The sequence below is a fragment of the Morone saxatilis genome, unplaced genomic scaffold (genome assembly GCF_004916995.1).
Source record: "Morone saxatilis isolate NCDOM2014 unplaced genomic scaffold, NCSU_SB_2.0 Contig23, whole genome shotgun sequence".
Taxonomy (NCBI): domain Eukaryota; kingdom Metazoa; phylum Chordata; class Actinopteri; family Moronidae; genus Morone; species Morone saxatilis.
This window is the reverse complement of record NW_023339796.1, coordinates 23,662,370-23,674,371: the sequence shown is the minus strand read 5'-3', so window position 1 is coordinate 23,674,371 and position 12,002 is coordinate 23,662,370. Positions and strand designations below refer to the sequence as shown.

The 12,002-nt window shown below is 37.1% G+C and overlaps 1 protein-coding gene across 1 annotated transcript in view; it reads right to left on the bottom strand.

The window, feature by feature from the left end:
• LOC118334851 (choline transporter-like protein 5-B) overlaps nt 1–4,982 on the bottom strand; it is a 42,229-nt gene extending 37,247 nt beyond the window's left edge. The window contains exon 1 of the mRNA XM_035670923.1: nt 4,895–4,982. Within this exon, the coding sequence (XP_035526816.1) occupies nt 4,895–4,982 (88 nt within the window). The remainder of the gene's footprint in view (nt 1–4,894) is intronic.
• Between the last annotated feature and the right edge of the window lie 7,020 nt (nt 4,983–12,002).

Here is a 12,002-nt window from a genome sequence, read left to right as displayed (position 1 = left end):
TGGAGGCTTGAAGATTTGAAGTTGTGTTGTGTCTGGGTATTTTTGTATTTTTTTCTTACTTTATGTTGTGCTCCTACTCCTTAGACAGGGGCATAACAAGGACGTGCAAATACTTTGCATAATGTCATGTGTAGTCTGTTACATTCTTTGCTTCTTTGAGAGTTTATTTGGAGGGCTGAGGTTTACAGTGAACTTGGAAATCAGACTAATAATGTATCTAATATATCTCTTCACTCTTTCTGAATATCTTTCCTCCCTCCTTCACAGAGATGCTGGGTGTTCTTTAGAAGATATGGAAATGAGGCTTGTCAAGATTGCAGTAAACATCATACCTTACATTTACACAATTTTAAAAAAATCAGGATTTCAAAAAATGTTAAACAGTGAAACACTCGTAATCATTTAATTTTCTTTTCTCAGTATGTAGGGACTTGGTTGGGAAACCGGCAGGGTCGCTGGTTAAGTCCCACAGGACCACAAAATATGGCAGTGTGGCTGGTAGCTGAGAGAGGGGTTTCAGTTTACACCTTCCTGTTTGCACTGCTCGAGGGTTGCCCTTGAGCAGGCAACCCCTTAACCCGAAACACTGCTCATGGGGCGCGCTGGTGCGGTAACCCGGTTTGCAGCCCCCCATCACTCCACCATCTCTCTCTCCTTTGCATGTCCACAAGTGCATGAAGTGTGCATTTCAGCCTGTGTGTGTGTGAAAAAAAACTATTTCCCCCTAGGAGATCAATAAAGTATATCTTCTTCTTCTTCTTCTAAATATGTTGCCTTGACAAAACACCAACAATAACCTACACACTTGATTATTCTAACTGAGACTTCAGAAGCGTTATAGTACCTTCTTAATTAATCAATTAGGTGTTTGGTCCATGAAATGTCAGAAAACTGTGAAAAATGTTGATCAAAGCCCAAGCTGATGTCCTCAAATGTCTTGTTTTTGCTGCAACCCAAAGATATTGAGTTCAGAAGCTGAAATCAGAGAACTTGAATGAAAAATAACTCAAAACAATTAATCAATTATCAAAATAGTTGGCAAATTATTTAATAGGTAACAGCTAATAAATTATCCAACTAATCTTTGTAGGTCTAGACAGAATGAATGATTACAGAAACCAAACACTGTCAGTGTATGTGAATATTATGGCTTTGTGTTGGTGTATTCTACAAGAATTTTATGATATAATAGGTATCACCATACATGTTACAATAGGAACGTAATAGACTAAACCATGCGTCAAACTGTCCATGAGCAAGACACAGAACCCCAAGTGGCTTCCCAGGCGCCCAGGGCTGCCCACTGCTACTAGTGTATAGAATGGGTCAATTGCAAAGGACAAATTCCAATTCAATGTATGTAAATATATTGAGAATATGAGAATAAAGACTGGATTCTAAACATTCTATCCTACTAGTTGACTAGGAAAATCTTCATTCGGGGCCAGCCCTAGTGTTTATGATAATATTGCAAAACAAAATATCGCATATTCTTACACCCCTAGTGAATATTGTGTTAATACCTTAATATATCTGAATATGTACTTTAATGGGTAACCACAAAGATATTTTTACTTGATAGTTTTAAAGTGCACTTTTCAGCATTGAGTGCTATTTATAAAATCTCTCTCTCTCCCTTTCTTTCGCTCACACACACAAATCTAGTGTTGTACTGTCAAAATCGAAGGCCAGCATGTTTGTGTGTGTTAGTTCAGCTTCCTTCATATCTGTTTAAAAAGTGAGACCCACAGACAGACGGAGGCCATGACAGCCCTTTCATATTCACACTTTCCCTTCTCTAACAAAAATATTCCCCTTACTCACTTCTATTTTTCAGTTGCTTTTCATGTGAATGATCTGCAAGAAGAACAGAGTTTAAAGCAGTGGTTCCAAACACATTATTTATATATTTATATTAAAATATACACAGTTGGCCTATATCTCAGCCTTTAACTCACAGGGTAAGGGCACGGTGAAGACCTAAACACAAACTAAGAGAGCCATCAGTCTCTGCACAACCAGAGCTAATAGAACAATGGCGTCAGGTTGAAAAAAATACATAAAAGAGAAAGAGCATTGTATAAAAAGTTCCTAAAAATATCAGGAAAATAGGAAATAATCTGCTGAAAATTCCTTCAAATGGCTCATTTTACACAAACCTCCTGGAGTTATTGTGTTCACTATTTGGGTTAATTGTATAGTTTACTACTTGTTCTGTGTTGTTACTGTTATGTATAGAATAGCCACATGTATTGAATATCCATATTTCCATAAAATCTTTCACTTAGTCAGTTTACTCAATGATATAAAATGGGTCCTTTAAGGAAAAAGGTTGGGAACCACTGGTTATATGTTCACAGCTTTTCACACCCCTTGTTTTGTATAAAAATGTCTTCCAAAGGAATTATGTGGCGTTAACAGTCTCAGTTAACCAAATAGGGTTGATATATTGAAAATGTTTATTCTTTATTGTAACTCTGGAAGATACTTAATTGTCTAAATCAGTCTGTTTAAACTTTGAAAAACTCTATTCACTTGCAATGGAAGCACATCAGGAACAGGTTTGGCAACTGAACAGAGACTGTCAGCTGACAGCTGTTGTTTGATCATCTTTACAAAATAAAAAACTATAAACTAACATTGTTATAGATTATACTACCCAAAAGTAGAGCTAAATGGTTAAGATTAGCTTCATGTAGACAACTTTAATATTCTGCTTCCATGTCAATAAATTTATGAATTTATGAAAAATATAACTCATATACAAAGAGGGACTGTATTTATTAATACTATGAAAAGTCACGTGTAACCATTTGCGACAATATAACGTAACAATACTTTGCCAACTTATAAGATGGATAAACAAGCAACCTAGCTTGCAAATTGGCAACGTAACATTACCCTACTGTTATTAAAGTAAAAAATTAACAACTTAAACATCGGAGGGCTGTGGCTCGGAGGCAGAGCTGGTCGTCCACTAATTGGAAGGTTGTTGGTTGATCCCCGGCTCCTCCCGCTGCATGTCGAAGTGTCCCTGAGCAAGATACTGAACCCTGCTCCTGATGCTGTGCATTGGTGTGTGAATGTGTATCTATGTCATGTTGTCCATTTTTTTGTCTTTTGAAAAGACATTACACGTCAATCATCATCAATCTTCCCCGCTTAATATTTCATTAGTAGGGGGAAGGAATCATGCCTATGATTGGTCAAACTCTTCTTCTTTTGCTTTTTGGCAAAGCTATAGGCTGTTAGACTTGAGTACTGCTTGGGCATAATCAAATACATCGCCCCCTTTTTGCGGAGTTTAGAGTGAGAAATCGGTTTGTCAGGTGTCCATTCAACTGCCAAATAAGGTCACAATCACCAAACCATCATCAAAAATTTGTTTGTTATTTTGGGGTCACAGTGACATTTTAGTCAAAAGTATAACCAATTCAATGCTTCCACAACAATGGAACCCACAAACAACCCCAAAAAAAATCCCTCCGTCCATGGCGAGCGCCAGAGCGGATTGTCACTGATAAACCCATTAGATTGAAATATAGAAAATAATTAAATTTTTTTGAATGCCTGTGTTTTACTTTTTTCAGTGCCAATACTTTTTTTCAATACAATCGTTTCAAGGGCAATGTTTCCTTTTTTAGTTCAGGTTTTGTTTTTTAACACAAAATTTATGTGCCAGAATTTAAAGACACTCTCCTGGCTGCATTCCCTCAGGCTTTTATCAACAAATAGTAAAGGGAGAATAAGAAGGATGGTTTCACTAATAATGCACAAATAAATGGAAATGGCTGATATGGTAAAATCTATTCTATTCTCAATTCCACATCTTTTAAATTAATTTAGGTAAACAGGTGTACAGTAGGCAGATAATGCAGGACAGACTAAGAAGCATCCTTGTTGAAATAAACAGACCTTGAGTCAGCTGATGGCATTAGTGAACAGTAATACTCAGCTAATCTTTATCCTGCTGCTGACCAAAATAGCCACAGTCGCACAGCAATGCCAATAACTTTGTTGGCAATGCTAGTATTAGCTATTTTTAAACTACGAATTGGCTACTACAGTATCCTGCATGTTCACACCAAAGACTGCAACATTGTCATCTGAGGATCACACCACACAGCATCCTCTAAAATGGTCTCTGTTGACTACAACATGTCAATCAAGACTAAATCAACCTTTACGAAAAGTAAAAACTGGTATAAAACTAGCTTAGCACACGGGGTGCAGGTGGTTTGCAAAATACAACTTTAAATTGTTAAATACAAATTTACAACAGCCTATATGGGTGACTTGGACAGCAACCACACATGGCCATCTTAATGAGGAGATAACATTTTTAAGGTTCAAATCTAAATTTTCTAAATAAAAAATGGTCAGTGTAACCACAAACACTAAATGACTTTTGAAACAAGGAACATATCTGCTCTTAGCACGTTTTTGCTAGCTTTAAGTGTTAGCCTGATCTAGAGCCCTCCACAACATGCAGTCAGCCACAGTGTGTCAGGGTGTCTCTGGAAGATAAAAGGTGCTGCAAGGATAACAACAGATATACCAAATTCCAGCCAAGACTTGTTAAGGCTTTCTGATATTAGTAATTCATTAGTTCAACTGATGTGGAGGAATCTAGCTACAAGAGTAAAGAATGTGCCAACCAGCCCCTGTGTCTCCTACATTACTACACAAGTTTTGTGGTTTCCGTTTTGACTGTAATCAATTAATAATTTGCTAATGCATTTAATAATATGCACCTTAATAATACCAGCTTCATCACACAACGATCCTAATGCTACAATATATAATATGCCTACACCTTAATTCTAACCACACTGTTTCAAACTGTCCCGACTCCCCAGTGAAGCTGTCAGCCGTCCACATCACTCAGACTCACCGTAGTAGGGACCCGGCGGTGCGGCTCCAGCGGCTGTCTCGCTCTGGACGGCGGCTGAGCTGCTCGGGGTGTACCGGTGGGGCGTCATGGCGCGATGCTGTTGGCGGACAAAGAAAAGATGAATGAAGAAGCGGCTGACTGTAAAGTAGTCTAGATTATAGTGCTCCTTAGCTCCTCTCCCCTCTCCTCCTCCCCCAGACTGGTCATACTAAACCCACTAGTACTTAGTACGCTCGCGCTCTCCATGTGGATGTCACGCCAAAAATATATAATAATATATATTTTAAATGGTATTGTTCTTGGCCGACAGGACCCGCACTTTGTGAGGAATTTCCGCTGCCTGTTATTTAAAGGGGCATGTTTTCAATCAATCGGGATGGAACCAGGTCTCGTGTTTTATAGGCTACGTTTAAGAATATAAATAATGTAAGTCCAACCGAAAGTCTAGAAAAAAATATATTTGCAATGTCTTGATTTATTTTATTGTTTTACATGTATAAACATTATCGGTTTTATTATTATAATTAACATTACTTAATTCAATTAATAAGGGCAACTCATGATCAACCCTTCCACCAATATATTGATTAAAAAAATATAACTAAAATTTAAAATGCTATTGTAAGACAGGCAACCACTTACCTATATACTATCATTAGCATTACACTCTAAAAGGCAATTCAGTGGACCTATTGTAACCACTTAAATAAATGCATGGTTGCAAGATAAAACTTATAATTTGCTGATTCAGATTTAAATTGCAGACATAATTTGGATATGTTGTGTTAACATAAATAACGTAGCAAAACTAGTTGGAACAAGTTTTTATGATTTTATGAAGTAGCCTAATCAACTTGAAAACATATGTTTACAGTATGTTATTACGTAGTAACTAAAAACACCTTTGATGGTAGAGGAAATTTTTGTTCCTTTATGTATTAACATCATTGAGCCTTGAGCCACCAAAGCCTTCTCCCTTTTATACTGTCAGGCTCCATCTATTCAAGAGACTATCAATTAAGTTATTCAAACAATTCACATTGACAGTAATATTCATATACAATATTTTAACAACTGGAAATACATTTAAACCTATTTTAAAACATGTTTCTTTCTTAAAAAGGGTGGCTTAGCAGACTAATCTTTAAACAAAAACAAAACACCCCTCCCACTTAACTGCAATTGGTCTCTCCCTTGGGACACCAATGTTTTACCTTTCCATTATTTTATGGTGTTGTATGTCATCACATACTGTTAAAGCTGCAGTAGGTAAGTTTTATAAAAAAAATAACTTTTTTAATTTGGTTTCAACAGTATAGTTTTGCAAACAGCTGCTTTGCTGTGTACTTTTTAAAGAGAAAGATGTGTTAACAAAGAATGGATGGGTTTGTATCATCATTAGGTCTCATTATGCTGATACATTACAGTCATAGACTCAAAGAGTAGTCTGAGTAGCACTCATACCTCTGTGATTTTAATCAGTCGAGTCGCCTATACATCTCATCAACAGGAGGCTTTACTGAAACTTCTGTCTGTCCCCACTCAGCTCAGCATTAAAGCTTGAAGAGTGCTGCACAACTGTCCCCTGCAGGTAGAACTGCAGTAACACACTCACTATAATGTTCATGCATCTGCATTCTTTATTTCTTGTTTTACTCATCCAATGTTGAGACAAGATTAGAGGCTAAGTTCCATGGTATATACAACAGTATATTGCACACGCACTGGCAATGCAAAAAGTGATTACCAGATTTTCCATTCATGGCAGATTATAATTTATTCTCAAATCAACGTTTAGCAGTAAATTCTGCCCTTACAAACTTTTAGAGTCTGTGGGTATATAGCAGATTTTCATTTAATCTGAGGCTGATGTTTCTAATATGATATTAATGAAATTACAGATATTTCATTGTACATAAAGTTAATATTTATTAATATAAGGGGGACACACAACAGATCAATAGGATACATTTTTGAATTTTGGATATTTATTTTTACCACACAAAATACTGACATATGAACCAAGCCCTCTGTAAAATTCTTCAGAATATAGATAGGAATAAAACTGAAAGGTTTGTTGTGTGTAAGTGTTACTTAACTGCAGATTTCTGTGTGTCTGAGTGAAAAAAAACAGCCTTTAAAGATAATGTATTGTAAAATTCCACCAGGAAACATCCCCACTTGATTACTTACATTACAGTTTTTCTCCATTGGTTTGCTCATTTCTTGAAACAGAAATTTCATTCTCAAAACTCTAAGATCATTTGGCAAAACAGTCTTACAGTTCAGCACAACACCATAGTTCACTTGCAAAAGCTCATATCTCTCCCAAAACTGTTCACTCATGCTTCAAAACTAAATTCCTTTCCCATATAAATAGTCAGTGCCACCAAAAGGCAAAAGATCCTTCTCAATTGCTTTGGCTCATTTCTCGAAACAGACCGGACGTTCTCAACACTCTCTGGATGCTTTTGCCAAAATGAACCTGGATGGTCTCAGCCCAACCACCATGGCTCCTCACCCAGCCAAGAAGCTCTCGCGGTCGCCAAAACTAAATATCCTGTCATCATCACAATAGTCCCGACCTGCCCAAGCTGGCATTGCCTCCCTTCTTGGCAGTGCGGTGCTACGAGCACCCTGCAAGCTCAACAATGGTCTCTTAGATTTTTTTCTCACTACTCGGGCCAGAGGATCGGACTACCTCCTCCCTCCACTCGTCCACCTCTCAGTCCTTACGCCCCACCCTTCCATGGTACACAATCGGTCTACTGCTATGAGTCTTCTGTTTGTCCTACGCCTAACCAAAATACAATTGTGTATAAAACCTGAAAAAAACAACAACAAAACAACAACAACAGGGTCTTTAGGCGTACGAGTAGCCTCTAAGGCCTTCTGACATCACACATTGCACTCATACCTGCCCAGGACAGGCTAGCCATTTCGTTATTCACACCACATAAAGTCATACCTCCATCATAGCCAGTTAAAAGAAAAATGTAGTAAAGCATATATACTGTTTATAGTAAACACCATAAACAAAAAACAGGAAAATTAATAGTGTAAGCCTACATGCTGTTAAATAACATACGGCTATAACTGGTATTCACCTGGTATGTATGTTGAATATGAAATGTAGTGTTGCACCCATTTCCTGAAATTGAACAGAATATTGTTGCATGCTGATTGACTTATAGAATAAAATGCTGCTGAACCATGTTGTTGGAGAGACAACCATTAGACTGAGAATCAATCAGTTTTACGATCAACAGGGATCTCATGTCACCTTGCTATAATTTGCTAAATGTAGGCTAACTGTACTTAATCATTTGCAAAGATGTACTAATACATTTGCAATGTGATGAAATCAATGAGAAATACAATTCTGTTGTGAACAATTGCCAAGTGGTTTGGAGGTTTGTCCATGTTGTTTTGAGAATGTAATTTCTGTTTCAAGAAATGAGCCAAACCAATGGAGAAAAACTGTAAGATATAATATATATATTATATATATTTTATATAAATATATATATATAATATATATTTTATGGAGAGAATATTGTCCTCAACTCCGCTAACTGCTAATGTAGCTGTATTGTTGCTGTAGGTTTATGAAACTTACACATTTACACCACGTTATGATGTTTAAGTGTAAAAGCAATCTCCAGACGTAAGTGAGCTAATGTTAGGCTCATACATGTCACATGACTTCAGTGTCATCACCACTAAGATCTGATTTAACCCCGTTTGGACACGTAAAGGCTGATCAGCTGTTTACTGATGGATTATTATCGTCTAAAACTGCGTTTCCTTCCAGAGGAGCGACGTCCATCGTGTATCGCTGTGAGGAGAAACAGACTCAGAAACCCTTCGCCCTCAAAGTCCTCAAGAAAACGGTCAGTGTTTGGTCATTATGGAGGAAGCAGAGGTCAGAGGTCAGGATGAGGGTCCCTGTTTAGAAAGAAAACGCTGTAATTAAAATGCACCAGTGTAACACATTAATGACTCATAAAGACTCTAATGAAGTTTTAAATCTTTCCAACATGTGTTGGAAAGTGTCTTTAAAAACTCTCAGGAACACAAACATTTGCTTCACTCAACATATGAACAACCTCCAGACGGGAAGCCACTTCCCTTTGAGGCAGCAGGTGCTCAAAACATTTAGCCCTAGCTTAGCACAAAGACTGCAGGCAGGGGGAAACTGTTAGCCTAGCTCCAAAAAGAGAAACTCTGTCTGGTTTATATATTGTACATTAGCTAACATGCTAATCACCACAGTCAGCTGGGTTTGGTTTTATAGAGCCGGTCAAGATTCACAAGCTAACTCTACCTAACAGGACCTCACTGGTTTATGATGCCTGCACGTTGCTACCTTTTATTGAACCCAGCCGACTCTTAAATGGAGGGGATTAGCATCATGTTAGCTATGTTACATATTCCTGAATACATACAGTTGGCCCATATTCACTGTTATAATAGTAGTTTCACCCTGATTTCAGTCCTAGTGCTAAGCTAGGCTAACCTTATGGTGGACCTACAGTATCTCTGCACATGAGATGAAACTGATCAATAACTGGATATTCTCAGCTGGTTGTGTTAGTTAATGCCAACTGTGGAGGACATTTTGTGTTCATTCATCAGATTTTTTTTCTTCTGTCGCAGATCGACAAGAAAATAGTTCGCACTGAAATTGGCGTCCTGTTGCGTCTTTCCCACCCGAACATTGTAAGTACATCATTGATCATTTATTTCAGAATGATTCAGTGTGAAATCTACGGGATTATTTGATGTATACGTCTGGTTTATTTGTAATATTGTGTTTCTGTTGTGGTGTTTGTCGCAGTCTGCTCTGTATATACAGGTTTCCCTCTAGATTAAGGACCGAGACGCTAACCCTAAGCGAACACCTCCGACAAGCTCAGTTATTACTCTGTATTATGAATCCATGAAGCTTTTATATTTGTCCACAGAGCCCAGAAATAAGATTGTAGGAGAAACACTACTGAGCATGTGCAGTGGGACACAACACGGAAGCAACCCAGGAACTTTTTTGGTTTATGCTCTCTGCGAGAAATCTTTATTCAAGTGGCCACTGAATGTGAAATCCATTCTTTTATTACATCCATTGCGTTGATTAATGATTAATATTCTGTTAAGTGCAGCTCCCTGTAATTACTCTATAATTAATCTGTAAGTGTGTCTCTGATCTGCTCATCAATGCTGGTTTCCATTAGCCACAAGCTAAAACTGTGTTATTCAGTTAAAATGAGGACCTTTAATGACACATTTGGCGCTTGTTGAGGGTTAATTTTGGACCCTGAAAATGAGTCAAAGATGACAAGGAGACGGATTTAGATATAAAGAATACTCAAAAATTATATTTTATACTGTTAAAAAAAGTTAAAATATCAACGTCAGTTCAAACTGACCATGACAAAATGTAGATTATGAACGACAGCCGGAGACATCAGACACATATTTTTCTACCTGCTGCAGCCACATTAGACCACCTTTACATTTCACTGCCCCTGCTGTAATTAAAATATACAGAGTTCAGTCAGCCAACTCACGTTTGATATGTTTATTAAGCAATATAGCATATTTAGATTTTGGCGTCTAGGCTCCGACCTCATCACTCCCTGCAGATATGTTTACATAGAGATATTGGGGAGTGATGCGCAAATAACCCAGTACCGGAGCCTACAGGTGGATGCTGGGGTAGGATGTACGGCTTTATACAGTTGCAGCAGGCAGCATATGGACGATGCAGGAATAGCACAATGACGAGCAGAGGAATGCCGAAGCAGATATGGAAGGGAGCGTATGGTTAGTGATATTGAGAATAAGGCATGTCTTGTTATATCACGGCAGACCGAGTTACTGCCTGACTAGCTGCAGGCTTCACTTCCTTTTTAATATTTAATGTTTTCACTCTCACTCAGATCTCAGCTGGAAGAGATCTTTGAGGACACTGAGCAATCGCTCTGGTGTGGAGTGGTGGACAGGAGGAGAGCTGTCGACAGGTATGTTTAAATTACAACTAATACCATTATGTGGTTAATATAAATTAAATACAACTATATACATTATATTCCAACTATATAGCGTTCACTTTTATACATTTTTATACACTTATGATCCATTATAGCTTAACTATAGTTAGGCATTATATTTGAAACCTAATGCACTGTATTATGCATTGCTATTTGCCTATAATACGACTGAAGTGTATACAGCATTATTTACTAATAATAATACATATATTACACTATATACACACTATATACATTATAATTACATATAATGACAATCTATAGAGGTACCACTATATACCAGCACTTAATATTACAATTATAATACTTAACCTGTATTAAGTTATTATACTTAACAACTATATCATATATAGCCGACATTATAATTACACTTATAACTTATATAATTAAAGGGTTATATATAAATTTACAAGTACACCTTATTTACACTATATACGGCACTATTATTCTGTGAGCTTATATTAAACAATATAATGTATACATTATATTAGACCACTAATACACACTATATACCAGTTTATTTCATATATAACTATAGTACATTAATAACTCTAGACTTATATACTATACTAGAACATTATTATCTATAACTTATAGATTTAACTATATGGTATATATACATTTATATGCCTCATTAGAATAGCATATTAAGAAGTATAATCATACAGCATTATTTACAACTATAAGAACGGCAACGCAGTGATGAGCTCAGTCGACTACAACAATTGATAATAATCAGAGTGGCTTGATACCCTGGTCTCCAGCTGGAGTCTTGTGGAGTCGGTGGTGAGGAGAAACGCTATAACTGTGTCCATCATGGTGCTCAGCACCCTCCTCATCACATTGGTCAGCGGAGCACTTCTTCCCAGGCTGCTCAGCTCGCTGTGGAGGGACGTAAGATTTTCCTGCAATGCATCACTGCTGTAGATAACTAAACTCTGCTATAATAAATACTGTCTCAAGGCTATAGCTATTATATCTATCTATCTATGCTATCTATCTATCTATTATCTATCTATCTAATCTATCTATCTATTTATCTAATCTATCTATCTATT